Source organism: Tenebrio molitor, chromosome 9, assembly GCF_963966145.1.
Source record: "Tenebrio molitor chromosome 9, icTenMoli1.1, whole genome shotgun sequence".
Lineage (NCBI taxonomy): Eukaryota > Metazoa > Arthropoda > Insecta > Coleoptera > Tenebrionidae > Tenebrio > Tenebrio molitor.
Window position 1 is genome coordinate 265,224 of NC_091054.1, and position 18,502 is coordinate 283,725.

General features: G+C 37.9%; 2 protein-coding genes across 3 annotated transcripts in view; one reads left to right on the plus strand and one right to left on the minus strand.

Annotated features, from left to right (window-relative positions):
• Positions 1-12,161, minus strand: part of Usp15-31 (Ubiquitin specific protease 15/31) — a 36,028-nt gene extending 23,867 nt beyond the window's left edge. The window contains exon 1 of one of the 2 annotated variants that reach the window (XM_069057470.1): positions 11,280-12,161. In XM_069057470.1, the coding sequence (XP_068913571.1) occupies positions 11,280-12,026 (747 nt within the window). In that variant the 5' untranslated portion in view covers positions 12,027-12,161. The remainder of the gene's footprint in view (positions 1-11,279) is intronic. The other variant, XM_069057471.1, reaches the window with a different exon arrangement.
• Positions 12,162-13,807: 1,646 nt separating this feature from the next.
• LOC138137727 (uncharacterized) lies at positions 13,808-18,029 on the plus strand. The gene is made up of 4 exons (XM_069057253.1): positions 13,808-13,979; positions 14,033-14,784; positions 15,843-17,257; positions 17,580-18,029. The coding sequence occupies exons 1-4, from the start codon at positions 13,899-13,901 to the stop codon at positions 17,723-17,725; spliced, it is 2,394 nt and encodes a 797-aa protein (XP_068913354.1). The 5' UTR covers positions 13,808-13,898; the 3' UTR covers positions 17,726-18,029.
• Positions 18,030-18,502: the final 473 nt, after the last annotated feature.

Here is an 18,502-nt window from a genome sequence, read left to right on the forward strand (position 1 = left end):
TGACAAAATTTAGAGCGGAATTTGTGCTGCTGAAACAAATCTTATTTTTGTTGAAAAAGAAGTCAAATAGATCAAAAACTTTATGGAAAGGAGATATTAAAGATCATAGTAGTAATTTAAGCTTAAAAGGTTTCCCAGAATGAGGAACTGACCTGTCAACAAAATTCTGTTTCTACATTCAACACAAGTTTGCGCATAATACACTTCTATCTACATATTTGCATTTGCTTTTGCTTTGCCATTTTCCTTCCAGCTTTGGGAGTAACAATAGCATAATTTCACCTCACCTCAACAGTACATTTCCACATCGTTTACTGGATCTCCAGACTTAGTTCCAAATAAGTTCTTTTTGTGACAATAAGCTCAACCAAAAATGTATCGTTTCGGCGAAGATACGGTTAATGATCTTAGAAAATTATCCTTGAGGATGAAAAATTCCTTTCAAGTACTGTTCAGCTCAAAAAAAACATATAGTAAAGGATGTTGTAATATGTTTTGGTTTCACTGTCCAAAATTTCTCCTAATTTTCGATTTAAAAGAATGTAATTTATACTTTTGTATAAAGAGTATTAAATTTGGCTGGGTAATCAAAAACACAAATCTATGAAAATTCATAGTGGCAAAATTTTAAATTAGTATGTAGATTCAATTTTTTTTTTGTAAAATTTAAAGTACTTCCACACTTTGAATTCTATTAAAATCGAGATAATAGCATCGATTAATATTTATGTCTTTTTTTTTCTAATTGTGATTCATATGCAACCAACTTTTTAAATCATTTCTAGGTAATCTTCCAGTTTAGGTACTTGACAATAATAAATTAGAAAATTAACCAAGAGCATTTGTAGATTATCTGAATTAACTCAAATGATCAATAATAATTTTAATAGACCCAAGTCGATCTAACGACAAATTAACTTTACTATTTCCTTTGTAAGTAGTCGGTATTCGTCTTAATCAATGCAGATAGAACAAATTAAAACATACCATTGAAAAAATTGAAAGTTATTCTTCGCGGTTAGTATATTTAAATGAATTTATAAGTATTTGTGCCACCTGGAAGCCAAATAATTTTTCGTTGGGCAAAAATAACCGTTGCATGCTGTAATTCTAAAATTTATAAATGAACACCATTGGGTCTACGGCTTTTCTGGTCTAAAACGTAAAAAGAAATGAGCGGGAAAAAAACAATCTTTGAGGAAAAAAATAAAAACTATCTTTGAGGAAAAAATAAAAACATTCTTTGGTGAAAAAATAATAAGATTCTTTGCGGAAAAACTAAAAATGTGTTAAGGAAGTCTGCCACCATTTTACTACATTTCAAACTTGTGAATTGAACTGACCTTTAAAAATGCCAAAGGTTAAAAATAAAAAATACTCTTTGGAAATTACTTCATTTTAATTCAATCCGGTATTAATGTTGTTTTTTCCAGGTACAAACATTACAGAAAAAACACACACTTTAGACATTACGAAACTATTACCTTCCTACAAAAAAAGACTAAGTTAGATTTGTTACAGCGCACATGTGTCGTAAACCATTCATAATAATGGAAAATGAGTGGATATTACATATTATTATCTAAACCTAACCATTCAATTCAAACAGATCACATTGTGTTGCCCAATAAAATGAAATTAATCGTTTCTGAAAACTATTACTTACGATTAGTGAAAAAAACACATTCATTTTACTACAGACTTCCTGCGAAGGCATGAATAAAGAAAAGATGCTCTTTTTTGATATTTAAGAACTGGTTTAAATTTGTTTTCGTTGATTAAACTCGCTGTAAGGCATTATTCCGTATGTTTTGGTTGGTACGTCAGATAACATTGAAGAACCGGGGGGAATGGGGCGGTTCGGGAGGGTGATCGACGTTTGCGTTTCTAATCGCTTAGCAATTTTGTTGCTACGTTAGTTTTTTAATCATAACTTGACTAATATTCCGTCAAAATTATAATAACAAACACCATCGTAATCAGAGAATATCGGTCTTTAGTTCTTAAAGAACACATTTTTTCGATTTGAGTCTTAGTTCTCGAGCAATGCAGTGAGGAACGCAAAAATACGGCAAAATTAACGAATTTTTGGCGAGCGTCGAACGGAGATACAGCCATTTCAATTTTGCTGTTCCCATAAGACCCAATGCTTCTTTGAAAATTGTTTATTTTTTTACAACCAAACGGCTACAGAAAATATTACAAAGTTTCCACCAAAAAAAAATTTGAACATCGGCTATCTGACAAGCTACGTAAGTCGAAAATTTTGAATAACGCCCTTTTGCACATGACAATTTTTGAAATTTTTTTTTTGGAAGTTCACCTATACATGACCAATCGATTTAGCAAGGTGTCAGCTTTTTGCCATTCACTGTCCACACGACGAACTTTTTAAGCGTCCGAGTTCTGTTAGTCGGAAAGCCAGCGAATATTTTTGTCATTTCATTTCGTAGCGAGAATTTTATGATACGTACCGTTGCAGATGTGGCAATCACGGAGGTTGACCATTTGGCAACAGTGCGTTATAACGTCCCGCAACAAGAAGGAAGAGAAAATGAAAAATACACGTACGTAATCTCTGAATATGTATTTGTATAGGAACGGTTCATCGTTTATTATATGATCATAAACTATGTACTCGTATTACTCCACTCTTTCTGTTGTCTTTATTTATAATTGTTTCCGAAAATTCTCCTTATTGTTATTTAAAAACTGGATTAAATTTGTTTTCGTTGATTAAACTCACTGTAAGACATTATTTCTTCGTGGTTTTATTAAATAGTATAATAATTCTCTATCATCTGGTGATAGTCATTAATAATAACACTAACACTTCAATACATATCCTCTTGTACAACAGCTACATGAGGAAAGGAACGATCTAAAGTTGATTGTATGTTCAATTAAACGATCAGCATCACTTTCTGCTTGACTACGCTGAAAATTATTTTCGGTCAGTTTTTTGCAAAGAACATTAATAAATCGATTTTTTCTATAATTGATTCAAAAAATTGAAATTCACGCATAGTTATCCGTGCATGAAGTGGGTCATTTTTTACGTGTATTTTTTTTTTGCATTGTTAGTAAGATCGAAACCATAGAAACCATACAAAACAGTGTGTGAAATGCGATTTCAGGCACACGACTATTTTTGTTTTTCACTTCACGCACTGTTTTTTATTAGTTACCTAGCAACATGGTCACTGCATTGAAACTTCAGAGTTCCTTCAAAAATTTGAATTTTTAATTTCAATTTTTTGAATCAATTATAGAAAAAATATTGTTTATATTTCGTGCGTGAAGATGTTTTTGTGCATTCAAAGGCTTATACTGCCTCGACCTTCGTCTCGGCGTAAAAGACCTTTTTATGCACAAAAAACACTTTCTTCACGCACTTAATATAAAAATAACTATTTATTTTTGCTGTTTGACGTTTTAATCTGTGAAGTATCATACCACCACGTATTTCTCGATTCTCATTATATCGCATTTTTATGTTTGCATAAATAGCAAAATTATTGTTTAAACAATAGAAATATTTATGTGCCCCCACCAAAATGTTTCTGATTTCAAATAATACATATGTGAAAACAAAAATCATCAAAATCGGACCTGTTCTTGAGAACTAAGAAGTATTATAAAAACCTTCATTGACTCGACTAATAGTGCTAAAATGTAGGTAAATTGAGTTATTCAAATTACCTGCATGCAACGATGCCAAATTTATTTACATTTAACCCTCCCCGATTTGAAAATGTAAGTCTGAAGAATTTTTTCCATATTTTTCTGATGTAGGTATGTACAATGTAGTACATACATACATTTAAACATCCTCGATAAAGTAATAAGTAGTGCGCCAATTTTGGGACAAGCTGTACTGTCATTTTCTTTCCAAAATCTACGTCCCAACATCCGGTGTGCCGCAAGGCTTGAATTCAATACCCTCACTATTTCTTCGACCTATCAACGCCGACATAAATGCAATAAATTACAGTTTTCTGCTGACTTTCAACTAAATTTCCCAACGAATCTCGCTCGCACACCACCATCTCCACTCCTGAAGACGTCCCACATCACAGGGGCTTTTCCAAACGTGGAACGCGAATTCCTGCACCGGATACCCGACGAAGCGTGACATTTGAACCCGAAAACCGTCCAATCACTCTGTTTTAATCGTTCGGCCTTTGTCCGTCCCTATCGTCATCCGTTATTTTTATCTGTTCTAAAAGCGCTAAAAAAATCACCAAAACCACCTCAACCTAGGATCTCCTCTGTTATCTCAGGTGGAACGTAATTAATTGCACGCCGAACGAGGTAAAAAAGACACAAAGTGAACTTTATTGTTGACTCGAGATGAATGACAAGTGCGCTAAAAATAGTGCAACCATGGCTTCAAAAAATGTCGAATTAGCACGAGGGAAAAATTCCGCGCGCCGAATGCGGTACTCGTTTGGTATTCCAATGAGGTAAAACCGGTGACCTCTGCTGTTCCCTTTTTTTCCGCCGAGAACACCAATTATGAAAGAGAAACTCCGATAGGGGGATTATCGACGGTGCGATAGTTGGTGCAGGCGTAAACAGTATGGACATGTTTTATTTGCGAAATTATGATCTGTTGCACAACATTTTCAAGTGATTATTACAGACTTGAAACAACATACAGTGGAGTCGGTTCGGAAGAGAGACTCGTGGGCGTGAAAACACAAACAAAACAAAAATTAACACATAATTAAGGCTTCTTCACACACCTCCCGATTAGCTCTCTTGCATCTTTGACGCGAACAGCTCATTTTTGCCAAAAGAAAAAATAGTTCGGTGTCACGGTCCGCATTCAAAAAATACTCACACGTGCGAACCATTATTTTCGTCGATTGATAACGAACTTTTACAGTCCTTTGACAATAAAGAACGTGACAATAAAGCACCTGCGCCTAAACATCAACAACAATCGTGAAACTTGTAAATAATCTTTTCCCAAGATTTTTTCTTTTATCTCGTGGGCCACCAATAACAATGCACTTTCAGGACAACCTCCTATTTTTATAATCATGACGTCATTGGACAGCCTACATGTTCGACATGAATCTTTTGACACATGTTTGAACAGCTACGGAAAATTTGTTTTCGTGTTCGTTTCCTGAGATATACAGGCTGTCTCAGCTAAGACTTTCGAGCCTAATATTTCGGTTATTATCCACCGAATTTGCGCTATCAGTTTTCAAGTCTGTTTTGCAGCACTTGGCTGACGCCTCGTGCTTCAAATTTCGGCCTCATACCTGAAAAGTTATCTGGCAGCGCTACTCATAATGAAAATAACTATTTCGTGACGCACCTGCAGTCTTGCAAAAAATAAAATAAAGTACATAATACTTATTAACTGTTAAGAAGCAAAAGCAAAACCTTACAAAAATCCAATTAAAAATATCCAGTTTGTTAAAGTCACTACAAAATTATGACGGTCGATATTAAATCTTCTGAATGTTCAAGAATGAACAAGTAAATGTAAAGAAAATAAACGAGAGATTATCCCTCCAAAACGTAATCAGAGACTAAAAATAGTCAGGTAGTACCGAACTAGGGTAATTGTTCACTTTAACTACTTCTGAAATTTTCGCGTTTTTTCTGGCTGGACAGCCTCATGGCGTCCTCCTAGATCGTGTTCCATCATTCAAACCTTGTGCAAATGCCTTTTTTTTCTCTCTTGTTGTGTTTCAAGGTCGTGTCAAAGTCGCGCCAAGTCTTAGTATAACTAAAGGGTAAGGAAAATTTTCATTTGCACAAGGTTTGACTGGTGGGAAACGATGTAGGAGGACGTCCTGAGGCTGTCTAGCCAGAAAAAACGCGAAAATTCCAGAAGTAGTTAAAGTGAACAATTACCGGAACTAGAGCGGATTTAAAAGGGGTATCAGTGTTAACAAAGCACGATCGTCAATAATTGTTACCACATGACGTCTTGCCTTACCGACAAATGGCCAGCGCGTGACCTTGAGCTTCATTTTTGTAAAAACTGAACGTCTTCAACCGTCACTCAACCACAAATAAAAAAAAAACGAATAATAGAATGATCGACACATTTTAAACAAAATATAATCGAACGTCAATCTCGGAAGCATCTTTATTTTACTGCACTCATAAAAAATTATATTTGTTTAATCCTTACGAGTCTACATTTATCTCAGTCTGACTGATTAATTAATAATGACATTTGAAAAGTACGTAACACTATTGAATCAAGAATATTGATAATTTGTACCGTTATGATGCAAAAAAAAAAAACAAACTGCCAGGTTTTTTTTTTCGTGAAAGTGTTTTCAATCACTTATCAGTTTATAAATTTAAATTTCAAGTCTTATCTCCGCTCATAAATATTATTTTAAGTGTGTACATAGACTTAAATAAATGACAAAGATATCGCAAAGCTTATTCGCAAATAAAAACGAACTGACTATTTTTGTCTCGATTGAACCATGATAAAATGTAAAATAAAGAGTCTGAGAACGCGTTAAAAAAGAGAGATTCCAATTCGTATATGTTTCACAAAACCAGTAACAATAGAAAGTGATCGTTATGGAAACAAAACTGTATTTACACATAATGAGGTAATTATTAATAAATTACACGAGTAGAAAATTCGAGAAACTGCATTATGTTTGCCTATTGGGAATGTTTCCGGCATAATTAAACAATAAAAAAAAATTGAAGAATTCTGATTGTGCCTGGAATCGGTGCCAAAAATGCTCAACGTCAAAAGAAATCGAAATAAAAACGGACCGAAAGTCAAGGTTGCACAAAACTCGTTATTTACATTGTTGGAGTGATCTATAAATTCTAATTTTACATGAGCTTCCAGTCTGTCGTCAAAAGATTTTTTGTGACGACGATAGAAAAAAAAATCTCTGTAATACTGTCATAAATTTAAATCACCGTGGATGATCTAGAGCGGAATTTAATTCAACCTGCGTCACGGTGCACGCTCCTCGCTTTTATCCAAACATAGATAATGAGAAATATTTTTAAAATTTTATCTCTTGGCTTGATAAAACGGTCGGATCCAGTGGAAACGAGGCAAAGTTCGCACGACCCAAAATATCGCCCTGACCCGGAACACTTGAATATTTATGGCGGGCGATGTCACCGGAATTGCAGAAGAGAGTGACCCGAGGGGTTCGAGGCCGATGGAACGTGGCAACTTCAGGCTTCAGGTGGAAATTGCACTCGGAAGAAGGAAAAACTACCATAGAATATTTGACAAAATTGAAAATTCTGATTTTTTTTTTGAAAAACTGTTTTCTTGGTGGCAAGAAAAAATGTGTTCAATTTTAATAAGATAAACAAAAGCAACATCTACTGCAAAAGATCAGAGAAAAAAACCAGAGTACCAGAAATGTTGTACAGACTGGATACGATACGAGTTGTTCCTCCAAGGGAATATATAAAAGCAGCTTGTCATCTTATCATTTCCTTTAGATTACATAGTTCTAACTTCCTCTTCAGATACTTGTGGACATTTCGGCGCCTCGAAATGCATTTTGGTGCCCCGAATTACCTCATCGTACTACTTCAAGCGACGCGCTAGCGAGGCCTGCGAAAAGTACCACTTCATGGCACGAGGGAGCGAGGTTTTCCGCGAAATCCCATTTTGCTGAACCAAAACTAGGACAGGAGCACGCCCATATAAAAGGGTGACGAAGTGACGATGTTATACTATCCCACCTCCACCCGGCGGCACGGCAATTTTGCCGGAGTACATACACTACTACGGATATTACTATCAAGTAATAGTGCAGTGCTTATCAACATAATTACCGGCGTCTCGCCTCCGCATTTTGACTTTGTTGTGTATTATGTTCTGTGTCAATGTTAAGGAACTTCCTCACGATGTGACATGAGTATAATAATATACCTTTTTGAATTTCAACTACCATATGTATTATTATTCCGTTAACTCTGATTAAAGACGTTGCTCCTCCTGTGTTGCTTTTTAATCCAACTCCAGAGCTCAAAAGTTAAACAAAAGCTCACATACTCAGACGGAGTCAGTCAGTCAGACGGTTAGATATCGAAATAGTGATTTAGGGAGAAATTACATTTAACAATTCGTTACCTAGAGACTTTGATCAGTGACGATCTAAACCCAGGACGTTGACAAGATTTTGCGATTTGTAGTACTGTCCCACGTACAAGTCGCACAATGTAGCTTGATACTTGAGATGCACAGATAGAATGAGAAATCTGAGTTGCAAGAAAGACCGAAAATCCTCCAACGGCTTCGTTTACAGTGGGTCTCTCCCCACTACTTCCCACAATTTCACTGCGCATCCATTTGCCAAGTATCAAGCTACATTTTGCGACCTGTACAGCATGTTACTGAGGAAGTTTTGCGAGGGGATGATGTCGATGTGATCTGTTCTTGGAAAATGCTTCATCCAATGTTTTGTAGAAACATTGTTTTTGGAGAACTGTTGCCAACAGAAATATGTTGAAGAGAAAATGTATCTATTTCTTTCAACACCATAGAAGAATTTACAAGTGTAACACGACAGGAGAACCTTCTGTTGTAATTATACTAATAATTAAGATGAAGACAAGCATGACTACACTCATTATCAAAACATGGTCTATTCCAATTATTCGTGTTTTTTTTTTGTATTCCTTTATAAAAATTTATTCATTTTTGGATGTTATGTAGACAATTATTTTTAACTATGTACATATATCTTATTAAAAAACCTGTTGCATAATGGTGGTGCAACATCAATGTCAGGCATCGTATAATAAATATTCATGAACTACTCATTATTTAACAATTATAAAAAAAGATTGGTATGACATAAATAAACATAAGTAATTAAAGTAGTAACATCAGAGTACCATTAACAATAGGCCTCAGTAGAGTTTCTGGAATTAATTACATGATATCAACAACTAGGTACATCGATGGTTCTTAGATTTATCAAAGTAATATGAAGGATGCGTTAGTTTTGTCAGATAACTGCGACACCGAATACTCTCAATGAAAATAGAGTGTCAGCTTTCGTATCAAAAGATTAGGCGTATGTCAGTTCCCTTGATTTAACCGAGACTTGTGCCTGCATTTATGATATACTGTTATTGTTATACAGGATCATTATAAATGATTGTACCATCGTAGTAGGCGTTGGTGGCTTAGTTGAATGTGCCGCAAGCTTCATAACATGAGTGAGACTAGTATCGCCGGATAAGTAGCGCTGCTGGTGGTAGTGGAAATCTGTCTACTAGTTTGTCTAAAGCTAGTTTGACACGATGCTAAATTTTCTAGAAAATTTGTTAGAAAATGAGAGAGACCCTCGATCCGGACCAATGAACGATCAGGATCATAGTCTGTCTTTGTCATTTTTACAGAATTTTCTGTGAAATTTAGTATCGTGTCACACTAGCTTAACGTTGCGAGGCTGGCGGCACATCCAAAATTTGTGTGGATTTTTAACGCCAACTACGATGGTACAATCATTTATAATGACCCTGTATAAACAGTACTCATTTCATAATACAAGTGACTTAACTGCATTGCACCTAGATGAGAAAATATTTTTTTGGTAAACCAAACTTTGCTTCACATCCCACTCCTCGTCGAATAAGGTTGTATGATTTCCGTAAACCCTTTGCCTCTACAACAGGGAACAGTAGGATCTCTGAACCCTACTTAATCTTATTGTATACTAATCAAATGTACCTCAGAGTTCGGTTGTTGGTTCCCCTAATAGTTCGCGTAAATTTTTTATCTTCGATTACAGTATATTTCGTAACTAATTTTTCTCTAATTATTATTATTGGTTTCTCGGCCAGTGATTTCTTAATGATGTTATTTACAAGAAAATTATGTTGTCTTTATTGCCATCGTTTCGTTAATCTTCACTTAACATCGTCTGACAGGTCATACAAAATAAAATGAAATTTAACATCGAAGTGGAATACGATCAAGGTTACGTGTACATGTGACGTTGGAATATTTTTTTTTATCACAAACAAAGATATCTCTACGCGGGGTGAACCAGGAAATTACCTGTAACATGTCAAGGCCTTATTGATGACGAAAAGCACATAAATTAGTGAATAATTGAATGTTAGATCTTCAGCTGATATACAGAAATGTTATGACTCCAGATTATGCGACTGCCCATTGCGCTATCCCTGACGCAATTTTAGAACGATCAAAACATTTTCTGCGAAAGAGGAAGTGTATCATTCTAGTATTGATAATGTTAGGAATGTGGTGAATCATCGGAAAATCTCACAATTTCGTAATTTTTATTGTGGCACAACTAAATGTCTACATTTAAAAAGCTTTTGATTAGATCAAATTTTGTAATTTATATCAATTTTCATCAACTACCATATGATTAATAATAATCAATTCATAACAAAATTTGTTGTTTTGTTGACTTGACTATTCCTATTCGAATTTTCTACTTTAGTGTTTATATTCTTATCAGATTCTTTTGGCTAAACAACTTTGATATGTTGTCCAACATTGGTTAATTTAGTTTTAGTAAACCATTCAACTGTTTTAAATGTGTCAATATAAAATCTGGATACAGGAGGCTACATGGCCCTAATATTATTCACAGCTCTTTAATAAACTGTACAACTCGGTGTGAACGTTGCTTACTGTATTTGTACTAGTTAAATAGTTTTCTCACTAATAGAAAATAATTCGTAGAATTGAAAGCTTCGAAATTATCGGTGGTAAGAGTCCATTTAAAAGTCATCGCTCTACATTTTCTCTATAGACCTTGCGTTCTTTGTAACACATCAAAAAACTTAATAAATGTCATAAATATTGAAACGATATAAATGAATATGTCGATGACACCTTCTCGGTGGTAACAGCGAAGAAATAAAATCTGTAACACTCGTCCAAATTTGTGAATATGTATTTCGTTTACTAATTACATAAAAATAAAAGTGTTTGTAATATTATTTTATCTTATCAAGGGAATGATATTTGTTTATCGGGTCCGTAATAATTGTGTAACTTCTTTTCTGGCGACGAGATGTCTTTCTAACATCAACGTTGGCAAATAATATACATATAAAAGTTTCATCCGTTGACCTCATGATGGCATATTTGTCGGCGAAGACCTTGCACTTTCTGAGCTCCATGCAGAACTGGAGGCCCAGACGTAATTTTTGTTGTGTGGAATTCGCGTTGAAAATTGGCGTGAGAATCGACGCGAGTGCGATCCACGCATCCGACCCACGCTTCCGTCGCGGTCACAAAAGTGAAAGCCGCTCTTTACCTTGATCAGCTTGTACTTCCTCTTGGAAGCCGTGTTGAGGTCCTCGTGCACCTTGTCCAGGAGCCACTGGAGGAACTCGAGGGCGTCGTGCTGCTGGTTGCCCTTGTACTGGGAGCCGTGCCGCTCCACCACCTGCTTGAAGCCGGTGCTCAGTTCTGGGCTGTACTGGCAGGCCCAGAGGGCCTTCAGGAGGAGGGCCAGCTGCTCGGTGATCTCGCCCTTGGTACCGAACTTCTTCGAGTTGAGCTTGTTGCGCCTGGACAAGTCCACCTTGTACCTGTCCAGGACGAAGTACTCGGCCAGGACGTCGGTGTGGGATATGCACTGGAGGACCGCGTTGATGAAGCAGGTGTTGCCGTGGTTCTTGAGGCCCGTGACGCCCGGCGTGTCGTCGGGGCCCCACGTCTGCAGCCCGACCGGCGGCACGCGGTTGTCGCCGTTGATGACGGGGACGCCCCCGATGTGCTGCGCTATCTTGTTGATGAACTTTCGGATCGAGGGCCGCCTGAACACCTTCTTCGTCTTGTCGGCCTCGTTGTCGGCGTCGTTCTCTTTCGACTTGAGCCGCCGCTTCGACATCCTGGTGGAATTGAAGGGGTTCCGGGGCAGCGTGAACGTTCGCTTTAGTTTCGACAGTTCGACAGATTGTTGAACGGGTGATTCTGGAATCAGTGTCATCGCGTTATTTCCGAGTAGGTCGCCGGCTGAATTCGATTTTATCACTAGCAACGGTGGAGTCTCGCACATAATCACATCGTCTCACGGTTTCGTCATCGTTTCTTCGCCGCGCACATAGCGAATCACTTGACATCACAAGACGCGCGATACTGATTTTTGTCAAATGTCAGCCATTTGTCCTATGCATTTGTCAAAGTTTCACAAGGAGCGGCGACCAATCGGATGCCGACACGCGAGCGACGTCTGGCGGAGTTATGTGTACTAGAATGCTAATATCGATGGTTTACTGGTTGCCTATACAAAAAAAAAAAATCTATTCTTATAGTCCGGACAAAATAAATGTGAATCCTGACAAATTATTTAACATGTTCAAATAAAAATGTAAAGATAACAGTAATAAAGATTTATGATGGTGAACGGTGAATAGATGCTTATCTACCACTAAAGTTGCAGGTAGAGAATTTCGAAAACTCGCTGTATTTATACAGGGTGTTAGGTAAATGTCCTGCCAAACTTTAACCGCGAGCTACTGGCTTCATGTAGAACTCGGAAAAAATATTTAAAAAATTCTATGTCAAAAAATAAATTGACATTTAATTTTTGAGGTAAATTTTTTTTTAACTGCTTTTAGTCTTCTACGCTGTCCCACAACCTCGTACGTAAAATTTCGGCATATTTTTAAAATACACCCTGTATATCATATTTTATAAAACGTACGCCAATGCGAAGTAACCTCTAGGAAATATGCTTTAAAACGAGGAAACCGCATTGGTGTACGTTTTATAAAACATGATATACAAGGGTGTATTTTAAAAATGTGCTGAAATTTTATCTACGAGGTTGTGGGACAACGTAAAAGACTAAAAGCAACTATAAAAAATTGTACCTCAAAAATTAAATGTCAATTTATTTTTTGCATTAGAATTTTTTAAATATTTTTTCCGAGTTCTACATGAAGCCAGTAGATCGCGGTTAAAGTTTGGCAGGACATTTACCTAACACCCTGTATAGCTGCTCGTTTTCGAGAACGACCTACCATAAATCTTTATTATCGTTACCACGTTGTTAAATAATTTGACTTAATAAAGTCAGGATTCACATTTATTTTGTTCGGACTATACAAACAACCATCGGCAACTTTCTCTTCCTACCCTCAAACTTGCAAGATTATATAAAGCTGTATTTATACCTGGACCTTTCCGAGGACGACCTACCATAAATCTTTATTATCGTTGTCTTTAGATTTTTAGTTGGACGAAATTCCGACATGTTGGTGAGAACTCAAGCTTTTATGACTCAAAGGGCACAAGTGTGCATTGATAACGGAGGGCGTCATTTCGAATTTTCGAACATTGAATTTGAAGGTTAGTGCCCTTGATCAAGTATGATGCGTAACTTCAAAGTCACTCTCACTTACTATACGAATAAAATAAAGAATTGGTTTTTGCTTGACTATCAAAGTTTTTATCTTCTTTCGCTTTTAATGTACGCGCGGAGACATTGGCGGGTAAGTACTGGAATTTACGATCAAATTAATCAAAGTTTTATCTGGGTTCAGAAAGATTTTTCGAAAAAATTGTAAACAGAAAAGTAATTTATTTTGATGAGTTCCATCACCGTTTAAATTTTCTTAACGCATTTCAATAACATACTGTAGGTAATCTAATTTTCTAGAATTTATTAAATACAGTTATACACTCCACTTCCGCTTATGTCACAAATTTAGCCAACAACGAGGCAAAAATTCACTATAGTGGTTCTCTACCATACCATCCTTACAAGAAACAACATTAAAAAAATAAATAAAGTTTGCACGCCACTGGTTTGTTGACTTGCGCTCATCTGACAGAACTTTGACAGTTGCAACCAACATAACCTCTATGAAGTCAACAATCTCAGTTTATTTATTTATCAAGAATTGTAATCTTTTAGCGCATCATTATGCAGACTGACGATTGTGAAGAGTCAGTTGAACTCATCCAAGAGCATCTTTCTACGCAAACCGAAATAGACGAGGCTATTGTGAGTACCGTCATCTACGTAAGTTTGAGATGATTTCATTTTTTCTTTCGTAGAAAATGCTTCCTGAATGGAAAACCGTCGTGACCAAAGCCGACGTCATTAACGACGACTGCAAAAAAGTACGCTTACGCTTCCTCATCGCAGCCAAAACCATTGATGACGTGCGAGCATGGCTCGAAGAGTTCCAAGACCGAACCAAGACAACTTACACGATAAAATCAACGGACAAATGCAAAGGAAAGGTCGTTAACTTCAAACAGAGACTGCACTGCCAGCATAAAACCGCGTGCGAACGCGTCTATGACCCCTCCCTCAAAAACAAAACGAAAAACACTAATTGCCCCTCGACCATGACCATCACGCTGCGCACGGTGAAGGAAGTGCACAGAAGCAAGAACGCCCCCAATCCGGAATTACCTTGCGAGATTGTGCTCATCGCCACCCACAATCACGACATCCAGAGCACTGACGCTCTCAAGTTCAGACACGTGTCTGACGAGGTGAACCAGAAGCTGCTCGACATGTATAAACAGGGACACACTCCCGGTAGCGCCCTCGAAGTAATCAAGAAGGAGATCCGGGAGACTTACGAAAACTACGAGGAGGTCCTGGCGGATCGTAAACACTGTCCGGACTATCGACACTGCCACTACGTCTACGTCAAAGACTTCAAAAATAAACACGAGCCGACGGAGTTCACCAACAACGCCGAAGAGTTTCTCAAGAAGCGGATCGACGAGTTCAACAAGGCCCACGATTTCAACGCCGCGCAGATCACCTTCGTCGATGACAATTATGTCATTTGGTGGGTATCCCACGATATAAAACGATTAATAAATAAATTGTCGACTAGAAGCAAAAATCGAGTCGTTGATTGATTCGTACGGTTATACTTGTCAAAAAATTGTTAAAAATAAGTTGTTCGCGAGAAGCAAAAGTGCAGTCGTTGATTGATTCATAACTGAAACGAAATTAAAAAATCGTTGAATAATAAAAATATTTTTTTTTACGTATAGTTGGTTGCACAAAAACGGGAACTGTCAGAATAAAATTGGCACATTTTTACAATTTTTTTCTTAATGTGAAACCTTCTTATTGTCAAGTAGACAATTAATTGACAAATGGACAAAACCAAATTTCCATTGGGAAAATTTTTATTTCCCGTTTTTTTTTTGCACCAACTGTACATAAAGCGTGAATTCGAAATACGTCACAATCTTAAAACCCAGGATCTTCAGGAAGTGAATAAACCGAAAATGTGGTTAAACATTTTAAATTCATAAAGAACGAGACGCTTCTGAAAGTTCTACGTAATAAATCGAAACATGAATATCCGCAAAAACGATTTAAAAACAGAGAGTGACAAAACCTTGCTTTGAATGAAATAGCCGAAAAACACTTTAAATACACAGCCGCAAAAACGCGTAAGATTAAGAGTGAAAACCAAGTGAAAGGAAAAGTCAAAGCAAAAACCATACCTAAACAGTACTGTTACGTTGTTTATTTTCCTTTTTGCTGAAATTCTCCCAAAATAACGATTTAACTGACTTCGGGTCGAGATCCACTGGAGACTGCTCGAGAGTGCAACCCAAAAATGTGGGGGAGGGTGGTGATAACCGGGAGAAGGAAATCTCCGAGTGGTTTAATAGAAAAATATGTGCATATAGAGAGTTGTTATGTATGGAACAGATTCCATCTTTTTGCGGACTTAGACATGATTGATAACTACTTTATATTGACACAATAAATTGTCCGCAAGTGTAGCCTATTTTATTTTGACAGTTATCTCGGTACGAATCAATCTACGACCCGACTTTATTTTCTCAAATCGCTCATACCACATTTTAATCGTAAACGTTGCAGCATCTGCCCTCCCCTTTTCCAACGCGTGCACCAACACATCAGTTCGGCCGCCGAGATCGTCCTGGTCGACTCCGTCGAAACCTTCGACAGCGAGGCCCACCAAGTGCTGACCCTTCTGACCCCGAGCGCGTGCGGCGGGCTCCCCCTCGGTGTGATAATCACCTCATCGAAACGCACCGACCTGCTGAAGCTCGGCTTCAAGTGCCTCCGGGAGCTGGTCGGTGAAAACATCTTCTGCGGCAACGTGGACGGACCGCAAATCTTCCTGACGAACGATAACACGGCGGAGCGGGCGGCGCTCTCCCAAGTCTGGATCAACTCGACCAACCTGCTCGCGATCTTCCACGTCCTGCAGTCGGTCTGGAAGTGGTTGTTGAACCCCGAAAACGACGTCCCCAAGGACAAGCAGACACTCTTCTTCGCGCAGTTCAAAGAGGTCCTCTACGCAAAAACCGCGAGCGAGTGCGCGAAGAAGTTCGAGGAGGCGTGCAAGGCGGCGGAACCGCACCAGCACTACTGCCAGTACCTAGAGGAGTACTGGGTGCGAAGGGACGTGTGGGCGTTGTGCTACAGGAACAACATACTGAGGAGCGACAACGAGATGGACACTTACTGCGAACCGGCGCTCAAGTTGATAAAGGACAAGATCTTCGAAAGGACGAAGAAGTACTCTATAGTGCACATGATCGATTTTATTTGTACCAAGTTTGTGAAGTACTACGAGAGGAGGTTGATCGATGCGGCGCACAATCGGCTCGCCAAGAACACTCTGGGGAAGCTGATCAGGCCTCCCCCTGAAGGCCTAGTCGAGAAGATAAGTCAACTCAACAACAACATATTGTCAGTGCCGAGCGAAAAAACGGAAAACCTCTACTACCTAGTGTACATAGACAGCTTGATGTGTTCTTGTCTGGACGGAGTGAACGACAAATCTTGCAAACACGTGGACTGGGCGTGTATCACTCTCAGTTCCGTGACAATCGACGATCCGGCTGTTCGCGCTCTCTTTTACATGGTCGCAACGGGAAAACGTTCGGAGCCGGAGGTGCAGTTACCACTCGACGTCCACAACTACTCAGTCACCACCAGCGTGCCGTTTCAAGTCATCACCAGCAACGCAATCTCCGAGGAGGTGGACCAGGAGGAACACGTCATCTTCGAAGAGGTCTCCCAGGAGTGCGCGATCGAGGACGAGATGGTGAACGAGTGCGGCGAAGTGGACGAGAACTACAACGCGGAGCAGGAGAATCTCGACGAGGAGATGGCGAACGTGTTCAACGACATGTTCGAGCACTTCAAGGTTTTCTACGCCGACAGTCCGAGGGAGGTGCTGCAGGCCATCAAGACGCTCAACGAGAAGATGAAAGTGCAGACGGTGTCGACGTTCGTCTCGTCGTGTTCCAATTTTGGAAATGGTAAGATCTGGGAGTTGACATATGGATTTAATTTGAACCGGTACATGATGGAGTAGTAGAGTAGTGTAATGGCTTTGCTGTTGCACAAAACAGTTTTAAACCTCTTTGTCTAAATAGACGACGCCACTCTTTCCAGAATTGCAATGATCGGAATTCCCCCCAGTTTACCCTAACTCTTATGACTCCCTAATACATTGGAAATCGTATGATGGATTTTTTTTAAACAGGCTCACAATACACGATCTTCACTTTTGAATAACTTTTGTATTGATTCATAAAAAAATATAGTTAGCTGATGGTAAATATGTATTTCTTTTTTTAGAATTTCGACGAAAAATACGACTGAAGCAGGCCGAAAAAGCCACTCAGGGTGTGCGACGAAAGGCTGTTCTTATCGAGAAGAGCGACCAACCTCGGAAAGTGGTTAAATTGATAAGAAACGACACATTTTTCATCGTCCCTAGTTAACGTCGTGGATGTGACGATTGTTGTTTATATTTTTATAATTGTTTATCACTCTTAATATACTCTACGGCAAGAGTTGATTTTGATTGTGGACAGAGGTGAAGTTAGAAGAATCAAGTACGACGTAGAATTTTAAGCAAACAGGTTCTGATTGTGTCATCGTGCATTAAATGTAATGAATACATTTTTTATTTAGTTTTACGATCGGAAGAAGAAATTCACAAACCAATACAGTATGTTCACGTTAAATCTTCTGCATTCATCTGTGAACAAAGTTGTTATCAAATATATCATTTGTACAAAGTTATAGTTATGTTGCTTTTATAACCTACAAATTCTGGAGAAACCTGAAGGAATTCATTTAAAAATATTAAAGGCGATAATGTGACGTTATAATTTGAGCTAGAGGTCGCCCAGCGGTCGAAATTCGACCGTTATTCTTTAAATATGAACGTTATTGAGGTTTTTTTTTTTCAAAGAGTATAAGTAATAAGTACCTACTTCTACAATCATTGCATTTATTTATTTTTTTATTTTGTTCCATTAGTACGCCAGCTGCGAGCATGTACAAATACGTCATTATGCATTAATTTTCGAGTTATTTAAAAAATACGAACGATAAAAAAAAGCAAAATGAGGTTTAGCTTGGCTAAGGCTAAGCCATATTTAAAAAACAATAAGGCGTTTTTTGACATTTTTAAGGAGGAACGAACAAATAAAAATTCTAGAAAACACTATAATTCAAAGTTATAATTATAATAAAAAAATACATACTTCAAG